At 38.7% G+C, this 22,681-nt stretch overlaps 1 protein-coding gene across 1 annotated transcript in view; it reads right to left on the bottom strand.

Moving 5' to 3' along the window:
- The window catches only part of LOC130837220 (adhesion G protein-coupled receptor E3-like), a 65,442-nt gene that overhangs the window by 5,697 nt on the left and 37,064 nt on the right, over positions 1-22,681 (bottom strand). The window contains exons 8-16 of the mRNA XM_057710038.1: positions 22,025-22,202; positions 17,663-17,782; positions 16,625-16,818; positions 12,677-12,835; positions 9,778-9,972; positions 7,257-7,492; positions 6,676-6,742; positions 3,407-3,498; positions 1,881-2,061 (exon numbers count right to left, since the gene is read on the bottom strand). Of these exons, the coding sequence (XP_057566021.1) occupies positions 1,881-2,061; positions 3,407-3,498; positions 6,676-6,742; positions 7,257-7,492; positions 9,778-9,972; positions 12,677-12,835; positions 16,625-16,818; positions 17,663-17,782; positions 22,025-22,202 (1,422 nt within the window). The remainder of the gene's footprint in view (positions 1-1,880; positions 2,062-3,406; positions 3,499-6,675; positions 6,743-7,256; positions 7,493-9,777; positions 9,973-12,676; positions 12,836-16,624; positions 16,819-17,662; positions 17,783-22,024; positions 22,203-22,681) is intronic.

Genomic DNA, 22,681 nt, shown 5'->3' with positions numbered 1-22,681 from the left:
CAAGACATCTTGTAAAACAGGAGAGAGGAGAGAAGAATGCATCAGGTTTATGTTTTCATGCTCATTAGAAACAAGTCAAGAACACACTTGAAGTTTGACCAAGCAGAGAAGCTCGCTAAGACCAAATTGCACACACATTGCATGAGCCCCTTCCTCCTAATGACATAATAATGAGAAAAGACACATGCAAAATAAATCAACAGAAATTAGAGGCAGAGGAACACATGGTCTCCTTGGGGGGGAATTTCATGCAGTGAACAAGGTTGGGGTCACATGGGAATGGACTTAAGTTGTCGATAATGCAGTATAAAATGAAATCTCAAGGAAAACAACAAACTGAAAAAGGTATTAACTTAGCAAAGATGAAAAGCTTATGTCTTTAATATGTAAAGAGCTCCTAGAAATCAAGAGGACAAAGGATTGCCAAGAGAAAAATGGGTGGAAAGGAAAGAAATGGCCAGTTGATAGAAAGTGAAGTATAAGTGACATTTAAATATGTGAAAAGACAAGCAATGTCATTCATGGAGCATTCATATTATATCATATCATGGTCAGTGTAGTTTTAGTTTACATTTCTCTATTTCTCCTTGGTTGTCCAAAACTTGGGTGAAACCCTCCATTGGTGCATTTGGGGGAAAACTAGGATTCTTATTCTTTACCAGTAGAAATGCAAAATGATTCAACCCCTCTGGAGTGAAACCTAGCAAATTCTACCTATTTATATAGTCAGATTGAAATGCAAAAATCACTGCTTAATAATCTTACATGGTCCCGCCAATGTTGGCACCTGCAACTTCATTTCCCACCACTCTCTCTTATACTCAGAGTATGGCCCTCACTATACTTCTTTTGGTTCTGGAGCTTGTAAGGGTTTCCACATCCACACCAGCTTTACTTCCCTTCTTTGCCTGGCTGACTCCTACACACCTTAAGCCCATCACCCTCAAGTCTAAAGAAGGCCCACTTATAGTCTAATGTCCCCCACCAATTTTCCCCATGGTGTACATCACAGTTGATAATTCAATATCTGTCTATTTATGTTGTTTCCTGTTTCTGATTTCTCCACTCTTCAGAAAGTAGCCACTGGATCCTCCCAAAGCCAAGCACATAATAATCATTAAAATACAATTTGGATACTAAGAAATGGAAAGCATTTTTCCCCAAACATTAGTCTTGTTGCTGTCAGATCCTATATTCATGATCTTAGAAGATGAATGGGAAAGCTACTATCCAATCCTCATCACAGATTCATGTGTTGGGAAACTGGATAATTGGAAAACAGGCTTGAACTCCCAAAAGGGAATCAAGATGGTGGAGTAGTAGGATGTGGAACTCACCTCCTAGCACAAATACATCAAAAATGCATCTACAGACTGTCATACAAAGTGAAGTGAGTCAGAAAGAGAAAAACAAATATTTATTAACACATATATGTGGAATATAGAAAAATGGTACAAATCAACCAGTTTACAAGGCAGAAATAGAGACAGAGATGTAGAGGAAAAACATATGGACACCAAGTGAGGAAAGCGGGGAGAGGGGGTTTAGTGTGGGATGAATTGGGAGGTTGGGATTGCCATATATACGTTACTAATGAGAAAAAAATATCAAATTGTACACTTTAAATATATGTACTTTATTTTATGTCAATTGTATCTCAATAAAAGTTCTTAAAGAAAAAAAAAATGAGTCTACAAAAAAAGACTTGAACTCCCTAGACTCAGTGAAGAATGGTAGGAATGGGAAAAATAGGAACACACCATCAGTTCAGTAGGTGGCAGAAAAGAGGGATCACATGTGGGAGAGGAGAACTAGCCACACAAATGACGTGAAAGGACCTCAGCTGGGAGCTGGGAAGAAGACAGGGTGGGTCACATTACCTGCTGATTGAGGAGGCAGTGGACCAGGAAGATGTAGAACCCCTGCAGGACGTTGGTGATGGTGAAAGCATAGGCAATGACTGATCTGAAAGGTTCCTTTATAAACTCAATGAGAAAGAAGCCCAGACACCAGGAGCAGCCCAAGAGGAAGAGCTGAGCGATGGCTTTAAATGTCAGCATCCTGGTAACAGCAAGAAGGACAGTCACCAACCTCATCGCCTTCTCTCATGAGCAGTAGGTCGTCCTGCCTTCAGATACCCATCTGCCTTTCTCTCCAATTACCGGTAAACTTTTCTCAAACTGGGATGAACTTGGAGAAACTATGGTTGTGAGTGCAATATTTGGAAGTAATGGCTATCATTTTCAATCTAAAAACTCTAGTAATAGATGAACATGTATTTATTCCATGGATGCTTTTCTCTAATATGAATGTTTATAACTGGGATGGTATTTTACCATCACTTTTATTAAAATGTGGCAAAAGACACACAACACAAAATTTACTACAACTATATTTAAGCATACAGTTCAGAAGCATTAAGCACCTTCACATTGTTTTGCTACCATCAACACTATCTATCCACTGACTTTTTTCAGTCTGCAAAATGTCTGCATCTATTAAACAATAACTCCCAATTCCTAACTACCCCCATCCTCTGGCAACAACGACTCTACTTTCTGATTCTACAAATTCTCTCATTAATTTTAAGGTTTCAAATACATATAATGTTAAGGTTGATCCCCATTTCATAGTGGTTCCTAGAGTGTTATCCAACTCTCAAAAGATAACTGTTTACATGGTTGCATTTAAATGTATACTTAAATAGGTTTAATAACTTTTACCTTGTAATTTAAAGCAGAGTTTAGTAAACTTTTGTGTAAAAAGGCAGATGGGACATATTTTCAGCTACATGGTCACTGTCTCAACTACTCAATTCTACCATTGTAGTTTGAAAACAGCCATAGATTACATATAAATGAATGAGGCTGTTTACCAATACAAGTTTATTCATGGACGCTGACATTTGAACTGCATATACCTTTTGCATGTCATTAAATATTCTACTTTTGATTTTTTTCCAACCATTTAAAAGCATAGATAGAATTCATTCTTAGTTTAAAGACTGAACAAAAAATGACAATGAGCCAGATCTGGTCCATGCATTGGAGTTTGCTAGACCTGCATTTGAAGAAAAATAGAGGAAAAAGGAAGAATCCTTAGGTAAAGTGGAAATCATCCTCTTATATAGGTTGTTGTCATCCTCAACTGTTTTCTACCCCCATCTATATCATGGGATAAATACATCTACTTCATAAGTTTCTAATACAATGTCTGATGCATAGAGTAGATGCTCTGTAACACTTCCCTCCCTCCATCTATTCCCACCTATACTCATCTCCCTCCCCAGGCACACACCCAGTTTCATGGACATCTGGAAAATACTTATTGCATTGCTTATGTCTGAAAAAATCCTACAGAAATGCAACTTATGTTAAACCCATCTAACTATCGAAACTCATTTTACCTTGTGCTTTGTATCTTGGACACTTCTTTATTGAGGGAAGAAAGTCGATCTCTCAAAATCCATAGGGTTATCAAATAAAAGGTTAAGTTTATCTGAAAGAAAAAAAAGTTACTAACAATTGTGGACCAATATAGATAGCACTTAAGACCATGGGAAAAGGTATGCAATTTTTATAGTTAGAATATGTTGCAACTCATTTGAGCAGACCATATAGATACTTGTAGAATGCCACTGAGTGCTCCAGAAGGCCCACAAAAGAGCCACGTGTGGGTGGTCAGGTGGCATAAGAACAATGCAATGTGGTGTCTCCATCAATTACTTTCCTTGCACACACAGGCCATGGGCAGACATTTCCCAGGCTCACTTCAGATAGTCTGGGGCATGTGGCTGAATTCTAGACAGTGGGATGTTGGTGGCAGTGATGTGTGCCTGAGGCCTACACAGTGTTGCAACTCTCTTCCCCTCCAGCAACAACAAAGGAGGCCATGTGTCAAAATAATAGAGCCACAAAAGTAAAGCTAAATACCACATAGGGAAGAGCCTCTTGATCCACATTGGACTTTACAAGAACACACACAAAAAAATTTGTTGTGTTAAGCCACTGCGATGTTAGGACATATTTGTCACTGTAGCATACTTTTGCCTATACTAATCGCCAGACTATATTCTAAGAGTGGAATGAGCATAAAGCCTGAAGAAACTTTAAGGACACTTGGTGAAATCACTTCTAAGTCATATTAATTTTATCCTATTAACAATTATCTTTTTCCACAACTCATTCATTTATTCAACAAATATTTATTAAGTACATACGATATGCTAGGTACTGGATACAGGGATGATTCCCTCTCTATTCATCAGCATTTAAATATGCTCACACTGGTGGAATCAGGCTCACTGACTTCAAACTATACTACAAGGCTACAGTGATCAAGACAGTATGGTACTGACACAAAAACAGAAATATAGATTAATGGAGCACAATAGAGAGTCCAGAGATCAACCCACACACATATGGGCACCTTATCTTTGACAAAGGAAGCAAGAATATACAATGGAAAAAAGACAGCGTCTTCAATAAGTGGTGCTGGGAAAATTGGACAGCTACATGTAAAAGAATGAAATTAGAACACTTCTTAACACCATACACAAAATAAACTCAATATGGATTAAAGACCTTAATGTAAGGCCAGACATTATAAAACTCTTAGAGGAAAACATAGGCAGAACACTCTATGACATACATCAAAGCAACATCCTTTTTGACCCACCGCCTAGAGTAATGGAAATAGAATAAAAAATAAACAAGTGGGACCTAATGAAACTTAAAAGCTTTTGCACAGCAAAAGAAACCATAAACAAGACAAAAAGACAACCCTCTGAATGGGAGGAAATATTTGCCAATGAAGCAACTGACAAAGGATTAATCTCGAAAATATACAAGCAGCTCATGCAGCTTAATACCAAAAAAGCAAATAACCCAATCCAAAAATAGGCAGAAGACATAAATAGACATTTCTCCAAAGAAGACAAGCAGATGGCTAACAAACACATGAAAAGATGCTCAACATCAGTTATCATTAGATAAATGTAAGTGAAAGCCACAATGAGGTATCACCTCACACCGGACAGAATAGCCATCATCAAAAAATCTAGAAACAATAAATGCTGGAGAGGGTGCAGACAAAAAGGAACCCTCCTGCACTGTTGGGGGGAATGTAAATTGGTGCAGCCACTATGGAAAAAAGTATGGTGGTTCCTTAAAAAACTAAAAATAGAACTACCATATGACCCAGCAATCCCACTATTGGGCATATACCCAGAGAAAACCATAATCCAAAAAGAAACATGTACCACAATGTTCAATGCGGCACTATTTAGAATAGCCAGGACATGGAATCAACCTAAATGCCCATCAACAGATGAATGGATAAAGAAGATGTGGCACATATATACAATGGAATATTACTCAGCCATAAAAAGGAATGAAGTTGAGTTATTTGTAGTGAGGTGGATGGACCCAGAGTCTGCCATACAGAGCAAAGTAAGCCAGAAGAGAAAAACAAATACCATATGCTAACTCACGTATATGGAATCTAAAATAAATGGTACTGATTAACCCAGTGACAGGGCAAGAATAAAGATGCAGATGTATCACCCATCATCGAGTTGATCTCCCTTTGTTACACAGCAACTTCCCACTAGCTATCTATTTTACATTTGGTAGTGTATATATGTCTATGCTACTCCCTCATTTCATCCCAGCTTCCCCTTCATCCCCCTGCCCAATCCCGAGGGAGTCACAGGAGGGAGGGGCTATGGGGATATATGTATAAACACACCTGATTCACTTTGGTGTACCTCAAAAACTGATACAAGAGTGTAAAGCAATTATATTCCAATAAAAAGCTTAAAAAATAAAATATAAAATTTTTAAAAATTAAAAACATAACTTGTCTGGGAAAAAAAAAGAAAAAAGAATCCGCCTGCCAATGCAGGGGACAGAGTTTCCATCCCTGCTCCAGGAAGAGCCCACATGCCACGGAGCACCTAAGCCCATGTGCCACAACTACTGAGCCTGCACTCTAAAGCCCATAAGCCACAACTATTGAGCCCACATGCCACAATTACTGAAGCCCATGCACCTAGAGCCCATGCTCCAGAACAAGAGAAGCCACTGCAATGAGGAGCCTGTGCACCACAATGAAGCCCCTGCTTGCTGCAACTAGAGAAAGCCCACATGCAGCAATGAAGACCTAATGCAGTCAAAAATAAATAATAAATAAATAAATAAATAAATAATGAAATAAATCTGTTTTTAAAAACAGATGCAGATGTAGAGAACAGACTTGAGGACACAGGGATGGGGAAGGGTGAAAGAGAAGACAGGATGAAGTGAGAGATTAGCATTGACATATATACACTACCAAATGTAAAGTAGATAGCTAGTGGCAAGCTGCTGCATAACACAGGGAGATCAACTTGATGATGGGTGATGACTTAAAGGGCAGGGATAGGGAAGATGGGAAGGAGTCTTGGGAGGGAGGGGATACAGGGATATATGTATAAATACAGATGATTCACTTTGTTGTACAGCAAAAACTGGCACAACAGAGTAAAGTGATTATATTCCAATAAAGAGCTTAAAAAATAAAATGTAAGAGATAGCACCTATTCTGATCTTCAAATTAAGTTGAATACTGCATACCACACAGCCATACTCTATATACACATAGCGTTCATAACACATACACATACTACAAACCTACCAAGATGATTGCAGCTATGGGTCCTAAGAAACTCAAGATAAATCCTTTCTGTAGGTTGATCCAGCAACTGAAAATAAGAAAGCAATAGATAACATTTATATTGCATTTACATTGTGTCAGGTACTATTCTAATACGTCAAAGTGGATAGTGTTATAATCTTTATTTTGCAGATAAGAAAACCTAGGGAAGAATTTAACTAACTTTCCCCAGAGTCCCAGGCTAGTAAGTGAGGAACCTTGAATTTGGAACCAGGAACTCAAGCTCAGAATTCATGCCCCTTCAAGTTTATTTCAAGTGTGTGTTACTTTAGACTAGTCATTCACCCTTTGTCTCTAAACCTCTGTTTGCTTAGTATACAAAGTAGGAATAATAGGAGTACTTTCCTCCAGGGCTGTTTCAAGACAGGTGAGAAATGTTGTTATATGAAACACTTCACCCAGGGACTGGAGGAATACATGTTCAGCATTTTTATTATCAACCTGAGTCATGATCAAGTCAAACATTCCTCCCTCCCTCAATCTCACACGAAGACAGGTGTGTACACATGGCCCCATCAGCACAAGTTCAGCACCATACTCACTGCCTAGGTGTGCCATATCCATGGGGGTTGAGTCCTGCAGATATGGCCACAATAACCGCTGGGAGCCCATAGCCTGAAGGGTACATGAACCTCTTCTTGAATCTGCCTGCACTGGTGTAGTTGGCCACCTTGAGGTTCCTGACAGTGAGGAAGAGGTGCAGCCCTTCGAGGAGCATCCAGGAGAAGGAGGCCAAGTAGAGGTAATGCAGCGCACCTGCAACGACTGAGCACAGCACCTGGAGAGGAGAAGAGAGCCACTGGAGTATTTGATGGGCACAAAGATCTCACCATCTGCTCTTCACCTGGACTGTCTCCAGACACATTTGGTGGGAGATGCTTGCTTAGCCTTCTTTGTGTTTCCTTCTTTTCTTTTGAGTCATGTTTCCAAATGGATTGGAGTGTCCCCCTTGTCTGTTCCCATGCCTTAGACAGGGTGTCATTTGAGCCACCCAAGAAAAAATGAAAATGTAGCATGTTTAAAGTTCAATGAGATCTTCATGTTTTAAAAACTATCTTAAAATGGAAGAAGACAATATTCAACGTGTGGTGAGGACTCCAGAAATTCAGGGACCCATTTGCCACTTGCTAATGGATGCTAGACGTCTCTGAATCAGATGAAGCTGGTACTGGTCAGGACTGTCTCCTTCCCAAGGGCCCTTAACTACCTCTCTGCCCCCTTTCCCCTTCTAAGGATGAAACTAATCCTTGTGGAATTAATCCTCATGGCTAGCTTGTCCTGCTATGAATTACAGCCTCTTCAATCTTGGTCACTGACCAGAACTGAAGTCACTGTGGTCCCTATGGCATGTAGTAAGTATATAGATAAGTGCTGGATACATGAATGAATGAATGAATGAATGGATGGATGGATGACTGACTCTTCCAATATTCTTATCCCCATAAAGCATCACCGTTTTCTCTTTTAAACCAACAGCTCATGATTTCCTTCTCTATGAAAGCATCTGCTCTGAATGACCCTTTCTGTAGTAACCAAACTCTCCCCCACACTTCTTCATGTTCCCTGAATGTTGCTCTATGTCTTTGATTGAAGTATAATCTGGCTTTTCTTTGAGGTCACTGCTTTCCAAGGCTTTCAAGGGAACAGTGGCCACTGTCCATGTCTGAGGGGAAATGGGTTTCCTCCACACCTCTCATGATCTCTTCTGGACCATTTACTCTCTTTCAACAATTAATAAAGCCCTCTTCTCTTCAGAATTATGTCCCAAGTCTTTACAGCAGCCTCTCCTTCCTTGCAAAACTCCACTCACTTCCTGGTCTCTCTCCCTCACTCCCTTGGAGACTCTGCTGCATAGAACACATCCTTGACAACAGAACTCCTAGCTCAGAATCATCAGTTAGAGACCCTCAGGGCCCATCTCCACTGTGCATGCCTGTTTCATTCAGTCTGTACAGTTTTTTTTTTAAATTTATGTATTTATTGGCTGAGTTGGACCTTCGTTGCTGCACGCAGGCTTTCTCTAGTTGCGGTGAGTGGTGGCTACTCTTCTTTGTGGTGTCTGGGCTTCTCATTGTGGTGGCTTCTCTTATTGTGGAGCAAGGGCTCTAGGCATGTGGGCTTCAGTAGTTGCAGCACGTGGGCTCAATAGTTATGGCTCATGGGCTCTAGAGCACGTGCTCAGTAGTTGTGGCTCACAGGCTTAGTTGTTCTGCAGTATGTGGGATCTTCCCAGACCAGGACTCGAACCTGTGTCCCCTGTATTGGCAGGCAGATTCTTAACCACTGCACCACCAGGGAAGTCCCTGTACAGTTTTTTAAATTGACAATTAAGTGGAGGAAGGAACATGAGGAAAACTTCTGTAAGTTCTGGGCTTTTTCTATATCTTGACCAGGATGATGGTTTTATATATATACTTATATTTTATATATCTTTACATATATACTCTCTCTCTCTCTCTCTCTCTCTCTCTCTCTATATATATATATATATATATATATATATATATATACACTCTCTACACACACACACATACACACACACACTATTTAGCCATGAGAAAGGAGGATTCCTGCCTTTTGCAACAACATGGATGAAACTTGAGCACCTTATATTCAGTGAGATTGTCAGACACAGACAGGTACTGTATGATCTCACTTATTTGTGAAATCTAAAAACCTCAAACTCGTTAAAAAAAAAAAGAGTAAAATGATGGTTTCCAAGGGATGGAGGTTTGGAGGATAAGGTTGGTGTAATTTAAGGGTACGAACATATAATGAGTAGTAAATAAGCCATGGGATACACAGCTCTATGAATATACTGAAAACCACTGACATGTACATTTTAAAAGGGCAAATTATATATGTGTGAATTACATCTCAATAAAGCTTTTTAAAAAAATTAATAAAGAGGGCATTCTTTGGCAGTCCAGTGATTAGGAATTGGCACTTTCACTGCCGTGGGCTCTGGTTCAATCCCTGGTTGGGGAACTAAGATCTCAAAAGCCACATGGCATGGCCAAAAACAATAATTAAAAAAGAAGGAGTTTTGGTTAATTCTCCTACCTTGATCTCTGTCTGGTTGATGCCCGTGAGGAAGAGGAAGTGGGCCAGGAAGAGGCAGATGGACAGGTGCAGGTGGAGGGAGGTGCTGGTGTTCTTGATGGGTCGACACAGGAGGAAGGTGAGGGAAGCCAGGAGGAGGCACAGCAGAGAGAGGCTCAGCCCCACATAGGTGATCATGGTCAGCACGGGATCTTCCTAGATCCAGTAGAAGAAAAGAGATTCCAACCCATTTTTGTTTTGATGCTGTGGTTCCTGATAACCTAAGTCTTGGGAACCTCATTTCATGATGTTAATTTCCTTCTGAGAGACTGAACATCCTGACAATGGCCATACCATACATAAAAGGAGAACTCTGACCCACAAGCTGCAGAAACCTGCCCAGGAAACCCAACCCCCTTCTCTACAATTATGAGGGTGAGTCAAAAATTATCTGCATGCTGGCTGTACAATTTATTGTAAATAACTTTTAGAAAAGACAAATATATCATTTTCAACATAATCTCTTACTTTTCAATACACTTTGTCCATCTGTCAACAAGCTTTCATATTCTCTCATTAAAAAAATGTTTTAAAGCTGTGCTGCAAGCAATGAATGCACTGCTGTCTTCACTTCTTCATCACAAGTGAATCTTCATCCTTGTAGGGCTGCTTTCAGGGGACCAAGCAGGTGAAAGTCCAATGGAGCAAGATCAGGACTATAGGGAGGATGCTTTAACACCTCAAAACAAAGTTTTTGCAGAGTTTCAACAGTGTAGGTAGAAGTGTGTGGACATGCACACCCTTGGACCACAAAAAATGAATCACTGCACGCTGCTCTTCTTTCATGCAAATCACTAGTGGGGAATCCATTTTTACTCACACTGCAGTTACAAATGAACTGATGTAACATGTAACACCTGCACAGCAGTGACTGGGGAGACAGTAGCCTTGAATGGAAAGCACTGATAAGACAGTGTGGCCAACAGAAGTTTTAATATAACTGAAGTGCAGATAATTGTTGACTCACCCCTTGTAACAAGCTGGGAAGCCCACCTGCTGTTTGTTATAAACGCAGGAATCTAGATGACTATAACAATCAAGGAAACTCAGCAATAATGTCTGTAACCATCAGCTCCAAATGGCCAGGACTGGACTAGTAACTGACAACTTCTCTCAATTTTCTTTCCACTTACAACTTGGACCAACCAGTGAAAAGCTTCCTTAACTAATCACATAGGATGGCCTTCTTCTAGTTAGCCTGCCTTCAGCTTCCCCATGCCAACAGCCTCCACTTAGGGCACCCCTGAAGCCTTCCCTTTTTTCCATTAGAAATCTTCCCCACCCTTTGGCTTGCCTTTGAATCTCTGCCAAAATACGAGTGATAGAAGCAGACTCCCTTGTTATACAGCAAGCCCAGAATGCATAGTCTTTGTTTTTCTCACTTGGTTGATATTCCACACTTGGAGGACAGAATATCTATGAGCAGAAAACATCACCAGCACCTGGTTCAGCTCTGGAAATCTCCCTTCTTGCTATTCTTGCTGCATTTGTTCTCCTCACCCCCCAGGAATATCTTTGCAGTTGGAACTGGCCCACATATGCTTACACCCACAACCTTAAGGTAGGTTCATTATCTATCTTCCTTGTAAGGAAACCCCTTGCTTAACACAAACTCACAAGTATGTTGAAGGTTTGAAAAGATGTAATTCAACAGAGTGAGTCCAAAGCAGAGGTGAAGATTGTAGCTTTCTGAATGAGTTATATTGCTGAGTGAAGGGCAAGTGGGAAGGTAGCCGTCTGAAGGGCAAGGACAAATCTGTACTAGGAGTAGAGATTTGCATAAGGGGCAGGGCTAGTTTTCCAATATATTCCAATTTTTCAGTATGTTGGATACCCTCAAGTGTTTTTGTACTTTAAATTCCACATTTTATTTGTTTATTTTTTATTGGGGTATAACTGCTTTACAAATGGATACTCTCCTTTTTTAAATGTTTTCAATGTATTAGGCCCCTCTGTGTGGCATGTGGGATCTTAGTTCCCTGACCAGGGATGGAACCCATGGTCCCATGCATTGGGAGCACAGAATCTTAACCACTGTAGTGCCAGGGAAGTCCCTGGATACCTTCCTTAAGTAACTACTGCTTCTTCAAAAATCACCAATGATTTGGAAATGAAGACTGACTTGGTAAAAGCAACTTTGAAATAACTGAATAAAATTGGGAAAAAAGAAAATTTAACCCTTACTCACTCTACACATCAAAACGAATTTGAGCTGAATGTTGAAAATTGACAGAGAGGTTCTGCTTCTGGTTAAAGATGTAAAAAATTACAACTGAACCTGACTCCTATCCTAATGAGAAAATGATAACTGACAAGATCGTAACTTTTCTCAAGGCCGTTGGAGACCTGAGTTTGCACATCACACAAATGACATTAAGTTCCTCCAAAGAGAGATGAGACAGGGGAACGATTTCACTTTTGACAGAGCACAGAGGGAGAGGTCCTTGTTAGAGGAACGGGTGTGAAGAAATCCACCAGCATTTCACCAGATTCCTAAGGGCTGAGCATAGCGGTTTTGGATGACTGGGTTTCACAGACACAAAGTGTGTCTCTCTCGCTCACAAACTCTGCCCTGTGAAAGTACATGAAAAGAGCTTCCATGCCACTAGTCACCAGGGAAACATAAATTAAAACCACAATGAGATACCACTACAAACCTCCTAGAAGGGCTATATTTTTTTAATAAGTAAAAAGATAAATTTTCTAAAATAAGAAAAGAAAGGAAGAAGAGAGAGGGAGATACGTAGATATTACTCCATATTTTTTTCGTCTTCCTTTTTAAGATCCCCACTGCTCTGCCCCCACTAGCACCATTCTGCAGCAGAGCTGATTTCAGTGTCAAGTGCGTTTATACACATACCGTCAGCACGACCGAGGCAATGAGGATGGCAAAGGTGGACAGATGGGTGCAGCTGCATACAGTTCGAGTTCTGTCATAAAAGATTGCATGGCACCCTTCATTAGACCAGAACCTCTCATTCCAGTAGACACAAAGAGACTTTTTGCCTTCCCCTATCATCTGGAAAGAGAATTACTCATTCATGAGACACTGTCATTTAAAATCAGATGCTTCCCACATTGCTTCCTACACACACACACACACACACACACACACACACACACACACACACAATGGAATACTACTCAGCCATAAAAACAAATGAAATAATGCCATTTGCAGCAATATGGATAGACCTAGAGATTATCCTGCTAAGTGAAGTAAGTCGGACAGAGAAAGGTAAATATCATATGATATGGCTTACATGTGGAATCTTAAAAAAAAAAGACACAAACGAACTTACTTGCAAAACAGAAATAGACCCACAGACATAGAAGACAATGTTATGGTTACCAAAGGGAAAGGAGGGAGAAGGATAAATTAGGAGGTTGGGATTAACACATGCACTCTACTATATATAAAATAGATAACCAACAAGGACCTACTGCATAACACAGGGAACTCTACTCAATATTCTGTAATAACCTATATGGGGAAACCATCTGAAAAAAATATACGTATATACCCAAATCACTGTGCTGTACACCTAAAATTAACACAACATTATAAATCAGCTATACTTCAATAAAAATTAATTAATTAATTAAATTTTAAAAAGAATGAAGGCAAATAAAGATATTCTCAGATGGAAGAAAAAAAAGAAAAAGAAGTTTCCCACTATTTACAATAGCCAAGACGTTGAAGCAACCCAAGTTCCCAACAACATATGATGGGATTAACAAGATAAATTAATTAGATATTTAAAGCCACTATGGAAAACAGTATGGAAGTTCCTCAAAAATCTAAAAATAGATCTACCATATGAACCAGCTATCCCAATGTTGGGTATATACCTGGAGAAAACCATAATTCAAAAAGATATATGTACCACAGTGCTCATTGCAGCACTATTTGCAATAGCCAGGACATGGAAGCAACCTAAATGCCCATCAACAGATGAATGGATAAAGAAGATGTGGCACATATATACAATGGAATATTACTCTGCCATAAAAAGGAATGAAATGGAGTTATTTGTAGTGAGGTGGATGGACCTAGAGTCTGTCACACAGAGTGAAGTAAGCCAGAAAGATCAAAACAAATACCATATGCTAACTCACATATATGGAACGTAAAAAATGGTGTTGATGAACTCAGTGGCAGAGGAAGAATAAAGATGCAGATGTAGAGAATGGACTTGAGGACATGGGAAGTAGGGGAAGGGGAAGCTGGGACAAAGTGAGAAGAGTAGTATTGACATTTATACACTACCAAATGTAAAATAGATAGCTAGTGGGAACTGCCTAACACAGGGAGATCAAATCGATGATTGCTGATGACCTAGAGAAGTGGGATAGGGAGGGTAGGAGGGAGGCTCAAGAGGGAGAGGATATGGGGATAGATGTATAAATACAGCTAATTCACTTTGTTGTACAGCAGAAACTGGCACAACAGTACAAAGCTATTATATTCCAATAAAGATTGAAAGAAAAAAATAAGATGTAATATATATATAATGGAATATTACTCAGCCGTATATATAATATATATGTGTGTATATAATATATATATGATAGAATATTACTCATCCATAAAAAAGAATGCAATACTACCCTTTGCAACAACACTGGTAGACCTAAAGGATATTATGCTTAGTGAAATGTCAGACAGAGAAATAAAAACACTCTATATTATCTCTTACATGTGGAATCTAAAAAATAAAACTAATGAATGTAATACACAAAACAGAAACAGACTCACAGACATAGAAAACAAATTTATGGTTACCAAAGAGGAGGGGGACGGAGGAGGGACAAATTAGGACTATGGATTAACAGATACAAACTACTATATATAAAATCGATAAACAACAAGGATTTACTGTATAGCGTAGGGAACTATACCCATTATTTCATAATAACATATAATGGAATATAATCTGCAAAAACACTGAATTACTATGCTGTACACCTGAAACTAACACAATATTGTAAATCAACCATACTTTAATAATTTTTTTAATTTTTAAAAATAACAAAATAAACTAAAATCAGAAGCTTCCATCCAAGGTCCTTTATCATCATGATTTAGGATAATATTTCCTGACCTTTGATAGGTACCTGCTGCAACGATGCAATTTTTTTTCCTTAACATTCCTTGATGTTTTACTCTTGTCATGGGCTGAATAGTGTATCCCCCCATCCCAAACTTTATATATTGCAGTCCTACCTCCAGGAACTCAGAACACAATGATGTTTAGAGATAAGTTCCTTAAAGAGGTATTTAAGGTAAAATAAGGTCTCTGGGGTGGGCCCTAATCCGATATGATTGATGTCCTTATAAGAAGAGGAGATTAGGACACAGACACGAGTATAAGGACAACCATGTGAGGACATAGGGAGAAGACAGCTGTCCACAAGCCAAGGAGAAAGGTCTCAGAAGAAACTAACCCTGCCAATACCATGATCTCAAATTCGGGCCTCCACAACTTTGAGAGAACGAATTTCTATCCTTTGTTAGGACACCCCTGGAACATGAATTGAACACCCTCCCACATTAGTCTTAACTTAAAATATAAGACTTTTCCAGGAGATTTCGTTGCAGGTGATCTGAGGACCATATCATGAGAAACACAGCTCTAGATCCTATTCACTGAGAAAGGGGACTTCACATAATGATGCTGGCTATTTGTTAAGGAGCTCTCTCTTGAGACAGGTCCTGCCTGAGTACTTTAGAAATGTTAACTCATTCAACATGCAGAACAATCCTATGGAGTAGGGATTGTCATCATCCCTGTTTCATGGATGAGGAAAGTTGAGACTCCAAGAGGGAAAGTCACTTCTGTAAGATGATACAATAGGCAAGATGAGGCATCTAGAAATGGACCACGTGCCTAACTTGCTCACCAATCTACCATCTCCCCTGATAATCTGCTCCATGGTACAGGGGTGACAGTCATTCATAGAAAGTAAGTAGAATGTGAGGTCAATTTTTACGTCTTTTTAAAATTATGGCATTCAGTTTTATTTTTCTTTTTTATAGCTTTATTGAAGTATAGTTGGTATACAAAGGATTTCACATATTTACTATATAAAACAATGAATTTGGACATATGCAAACACCTGTGATACCATCACCACTATCAAGGTAATAAACATACCAACACTTTCTAAAGTTTCCTGTGTCCCTTTGTTTCTGCTTTTGTTTTTTGTTCTTGTGATAAGAACATTTACTATGAGATATACCCTCTTAACAAATTTTGAAGAGCACAATATCGTATGCACTATATGCTTTGTTATATAAAGTATTTTCTACCTAGAACTGGAAGACCAGGGAATGTATTTTCAAACTCTTCTTCAATTAATGAGAGGCTTAACCTTCTTTTCTTAGAGGCCTCCAATATGTTATTAAAAAAAAAAAAGAAACCTTTCACCTGACTTAATTTTTTTAGTTCATTCTTTTATTTTTTCCAGCTTTATTGAGGAATACTCAACAAATATATTTATGCATAAAGTATGTGAAGTGATGATTTGACTTGAGAGACCTTAACGTGAACATCTTACCATTCATTTCCCAGCAGTAAATAAGGAAGATTGTATTGCTTCTTAGTCTGTTGAGGGAATGATTCCCATCATGTAATTTTTGACAACCAAGCACCAGGCTTCATTGTCAGTCTCCAGGTGCAATTCCTGGTAAGCCAGCCCAGACAGAAAGAACTGATTGTAAAAACCACATTTTCCACTACCAGGTTTACATATGGGATCAGTAGAAATTTCTAGGTGCTCAAAAACAGGTTGATTATTTGCCCACCTGTATATGGTGAAACGTGAAGTTCACAGGTTTGGCCAGGGAACAATACTTCATGCACCCCGTTGTACCACTTATCACCTTGGAATTCAGTTGCAAGTCATCCAGCTTTTCATCAAGAGTTAGGTTTTCCTTAGACACAAATAAGCCGTTTAAGATGGACTCAACATTATTGTAAGAAATAAAGATCACAGCACCTGAAAGGAAGCAAGGAACAAATCAATCTAAGGAGGAAATTGGGGAATGTATAGCCAAAGTTAATGATTTATCTGGCAACTTTCTTGGGAGTCAAATATGGAAGGTAGGATCCTGAATCTTACTTTACTAGACTATATATACATCCATGAAAACTAGATTGGGGGAGATTCTGAAGTCTTTCCACTAGCCAGATGTTAAGGTTATGTCTAGATTCTATTAATGATTGCTCCTATGTTCGTTGCAGTACAATTTACAACACCCAAGATATGGAAGCAGCCTAAGTGTCCTCCCATAGGTGAATGGATAAAGATATGGTATATATACACAATGGAATATTACACAACCATAAAAAAGAATGACGTCTTGCCATTTGCAGCAACATGGATGGACCTGGAGGGTATTATGCTAAGTGAAGTAAGTCAAAGAGAGACAAATACCACATGATTTCACTTATATGTAGAATCTAAAAAACAAGACAAATGAACAAACAAAATGAAAACAGCCTCATAGATATAGAGAACAAACTGGTGGTTTCCAGAGGGGAGAGGGTGGGGGGGACAAATTAAATAGGTGAAGGGGATTAAGAGGTGCCAACTTCCAACTGCAAAATATATGTCACAGGGATGTAATGCTAGATAGAGAATAACATCAACACATTGTAACAATTTTGTATAGTGAGGTGATCATTCAATTCACAATGTATAAAAGTATCAAATCAGTCTGTTGTATACCTGAATTTAGTACAATATTGTAAATTAATTATAATTCAATAAAAAATAAAAGTAAATTTCCCCTTCCCCTGAGTTCTAGAGATGTTTAGGTAACCTAGGTAATTTCTGTTACTCCCAGTTCCTCCTCCAGTGATGACAGTACAATCAATATCCATCGCCTCCTTTTCAGCCTGTAATTTAAATATCTGCTTTTTTGTTTTGCAGCCCGTCTTGATGGTCAGTGCTTTGATAACTAAAAGACAAAAAAATCAGTGTGAATATTGGATAGCCTTATAAGCACTTATTTTAAAATATAATCTCATTGGCAGTCTCATTTGAAAAATAACAAGTGTAGAAGCTTCAAATTAGAACTGGACCTTTGGGTCATGGAATTGGAGTGGACACATAGAAGGTGTTGGATTTATTTGGGGACCCAGTCTCTCACTGGAGGGAACAAATTCAATATGGTGGAGTTGGCAGCAGTGGGGGGGGGGGGGGTTGCTGGCATTAGAACCTGTCATCTCTTCTAACCATGAGACCAACGCTCTTTCTTTTTGACCAACCTACCATTCAAGAGGGGTCTCAGGGTAGAGTTTAAGAGGCCATTGCTTACTAATTATACACTTTTCTGCTTCCTTTGATAGGAGGTGAAGAATCACAAGACATATTCTTCCTTCCTTTCATCTCTCCATACTTGCTCTTTTGCGTTTTTTGTTTTGAAAGCTAAATATTTTCATCATCTACATATTAATCAACTTTAGCATTATCCTCTCTCTTTCTCTCAAACACCACATTCAACCTGACAGCAAATCCAGACTCCAATTTTGATGTGAATCCAATCTCAGCCACTACGCTCATTTGGACCACCATCAAATCTCTCCTGGCTTATCCCAATCACCTCTAACTGCATCCATTGTTTCCCTGGAGCAGCCAGTGGGATCCTTTAAAAATGTGAATTAGATAACTAGCAAATCCTCTTCTCAAAACCATGCAGCATATCCCTGAAAAAAATTGAATGTTGTTACAATTCCCAGGAAGGCCCTACCTGATCTTGCCCTGCATCAACTTGACCAGTCACCTCCAGCCACTCTGTAAGTACCTCCAATACACCAGGAAAGCTCACCTCAAGGTCTTTGCATTGGCTATTCCCTCTGCTCGGGATTGTACTCCCACAGATATGCACACAGCTCACTCCTTCTCCCCCATCAAGTCTTCTTACATATCTCACCTTCAATCCAAGCCTACTCTGATCAACCTAATTAGCATCACAACTGCTTCCCTTACATTTGCTATCTACCCCACTTCCTCTCTTAGACAGACAAATTTGATTACATCAAAAGTGAAAACTTCTCCACCCAAAAGTCCTTTCAACAAACCACAGATTGGCAGAAGATATTTATAAGCATAAATAAGATCCATCATATGTAAAGAGCTCCTAAACATCAATAAGGTAAAGGAAAAAAATACAACAGCCAAGAAACAAATGGATAAAGAAAAATGGACAAAGTGTATATAAATCAGAATAATCACAGAAAAGAAACCCAATGGCCAGTATAAAATAAGACGTCTAATCCACTTGTAATCAGCAAAATACACCTAGAACTACAGCAAGATACCATTTCTTACTCATGATGTCAGCAGGGAAAAAAAGCCTGAAAACTCAAGAGTTGGAAAGGGCACAACTGGAATGCTAATCCACTGAGTCAGTGTATAAATTGGTACAACTGCTTGGGAAAACAATTTAGCGATAATTACAAGGGTCAAAATCACGTGTTCCTAATATCCAGAAATTCTGATTCTACATACATTTCCTAGAAGGAGTCTTGCACATGTACACCAGAAGGCACATATAACAATGTCCTTTAAATAACTGTGCATAATAGCCATAGAAGACTCAAAACATGTCCAGGTTCAAAAGAGTGAAAGTCAGCTTAGATTTAAAGAGAAAAAAAGAAGCGTTGCTCTTAAATAGACTGGGAGAACAGACATAGAAAAAAGCAGTTGCCATGGTAACAGGAAACACTGCTTCTCTTCAATTCACCCAACAGTTGAAAGATGTGATAATGACCACCTCCTTGAATGACTACTACTCTCTGACCAATGAGTCCCCAGACCTGCTCTGCTATGTTCATTTATTACCAGGGACACCCATTTGCTAAGCCATCCTTACCTTATGACAGTACCCAATCCTTAGTTAATCCCTACTTCCCCAATCCTGCCTCCAAGATAGCAACCAGTCCAGAACTGATTTGTGCTTCACCATGACCTCTTTAGGACCCTCCAATGGGACCCCCAATCCTACAGAAGACACTTCTCTTCTTTCTCTCATTCACAGGCATTTCACTAATCTGCTGGAATGCTCTCCCTTGTTGCACTGACTGAATAAAATCTGACTTGTCCCTGTTGGTCTTTGACTGATGAAGCTTTAACAGACAGACACTAAAACAATTGAATAACTAACTGGAGAGGAGGGAATAAATAAATTGTGATGTGACCATGAGATGGAATATCATGGAATAAAAAGGAATCAACTAGACATAGTAGATAGATCATTGGAAACAATGTGGAGAAACTGGAATGCTTGTACACTGTCAGTGAGAATGCAAAATAGTGCAGCCCCTGTGAAAAGAATATGGCAGTTTCTCAAAAACTAAAAATAGAATTACCATATGATTCAGTAATTTCACTTTTCGACCCAAGAGAATGGGAATCAAGATCTCAGAGAGATATTCCCATATTCATTGTAGCATTACTCACAACAACCACAATATAGAAACAACATAAATACCCCTTGACAGATGAATGGATCCAGAAAAGGTGGTATATATGTGCAATGGAAGATGACTGAGCTTTAGAAAGGGAGGAAATTCTGCCATATGTCACAACATGGATGAACCTGGATGACACGATGCTAAGTGAAAGAAGCCAGTCACAGAAGAATGAATACTACATGATTCCACTTATATGAGGTATCTACAATAGTCATCAAGAAATAGAGAGTAAAGTGGTGGTTTCCAGAGTGAAGGGTACATGGAGAGTTGGGGTTCAATGGGTACACAAATTTCACTTTTGCAAGATGAATAAGTTCTAGAACCATGTTATAATTTTAAGTGCCTATATTTAACAATACTGCACTTAAAATTTTATTCAAAGGACAGATCTCATGTTAAGTATTCTTACCGTGATAAAAACAATGCAAAAAAAAAGGAACGTAGGCTAATGAAAGCAACTTAGAGAAAGATATGGTAATGTTATTTACAGAAATTTATAAGCACTCATAAGTAGTATCTATTGTTTAAAGAATATAAATGTGTAGTAAAAAATAGAAACACACAGCCTCAAAGGACACTGAATTGATACTACTACTGCCTTTGAGGAAGAAGAGATAATATAACAGAGTGAGGGGAATATAGTCTATAATATTCTATAATCTTCTGCATCATATAGAGAAAATATTATAGTTAAAATACTGCAAAAAGCATAACATTTTCTAATTCTGGGGGAGATTAAAATATGTTATTTTATTCTCTTAAATTCCCCAGGATCTTTTTTTTTGGGGGGGGGGCAAGAGGCAGTTACGGGGAACTGCATGGTTTGTGGGATCTCAGTTCCCTGACAGGGATCAAACCCAGGCCACAGCAGTGACAGTACCAAATACTAACCAATCGGCCACCATGGCATTCCCTCCCTGGGATTTTTTAACCTAAAAAAGTGGTATCTGGCTAAACAACAAGGTCCTACTATATAGCACAGGAAATTATATTCAATACCCTGTGATAAACTATAATGGAAAGGAAGATTATATATATATATATACACACACATATATATATAATGTATATATATATAATGTATACATATGAAGGTCATATATATGAATTGAATCTCTTTGTTGTACAGCAGAAATTAACACAACACTGTAAATCAACTGTACTTCAACAACATAAATTCTTTTTAAAAAGTAGGATCTTATCTTCTAATTGATGGTATCACCACATTTTTTTCTGTCCATACATTCATTTATTCATTCATCCATTAGACAATAAATACTTCTAGGTATCAGACACTTTACTAGGTGCTGTTTATGTCTATTTTTTTTTTTGGCCCAAGGAAACCTTGTCGATTCTAAGAGTAAAAACTGCTTTATCCTTCACATTATCCTTGATAAAAATTTGTACCTAACAACTATACGGTGACTCTTGAATTAAAAGTGACAGTACACACAGCCACAAAAGATTCACTTGAAAATGGGTTAGACTTGAATGGTGGATTTGTAGTTCAGCCAAATGAACTTTCAAGCCTCACCCACCACAAACTTAGGATGCTAAAGAGAAACGGGATATTTCATGTCAAGTTCATACATGGATCCTGCCAGTGTAAGAACAGAGAAGGCTGTTTCCTGCCAATGGTGGCTCTTGAATTGTAGCTCAATCAGCATTTCCCAAACCCCAATTAAATTCAATAGTCTGCCTGATTATCGATGACCACAGCTTACCCATATATTGTGACTCTACCCACAGTGTTCCTTCTGTGGGTTGATTGAGGACAGCTTTGTAGGCTTTCAATTGCATTCCATGAAGATGCTCCATCAAGAAAAGGGCAGATTCTTCCTTGCTGTCCATAGATGACCCGGTCAAGATGTTGCTGATGTTGCCAAAAGAATTAGCTATTTCCTGCCATAAGAAGTAGTGAGTGTGCAGACACAGAGAACAGACTTGTGGTTGCCAAGGGGGAGCGGGGTGGGAGAGGGATGGATTGGGAGTTTGGGATTAGCAGATGCAACCTATTATACATAGGATGGTTAAACAACATCCTATTGTATAGCACAGGGAACTATATTCAATTTCTGGTAATAAACCATATGGAAAAACATGTTAAAAAAATAGTGTCTTTACAAAACAAAAAGAGACTTACAGATTTTGGAGATAAACTTATGGTTACCAAAGGGGAAACGTGGGGCAGGAGGGAGGGATAAATTAGGAATTTGGGATTAACATATACACATTACTATATACTGAATAGAAAACCAACAAGGACCTATTGTAAAGCATGGGGAACTATACTCAATATTCTGTAATAACCTATATAGGAAAAGAATCTGAAAAAGAATGAATATATGTATATGTATAACTGAATCAATTTGCCATACACC

This window comes from Hippopotamus amphibius, chromosome 15 (genome assembly GCF_030028045.1).
Source record: "Hippopotamus amphibius kiboko isolate mHipAmp2 chromosome 15, mHipAmp2.hap2, whole genome shotgun sequence".
NCBI classification, from domain to species: domain Eukaryota; kingdom Metazoa; phylum Chordata; class Mammalia; order Artiodactyla; family Hippopotamidae; genus Hippopotamus; species Hippopotamus amphibius.
Note: the sequence above shows the minus strand (reverse complement) of the source record. Positions and strands in the feature narration are given on the sequence as shown.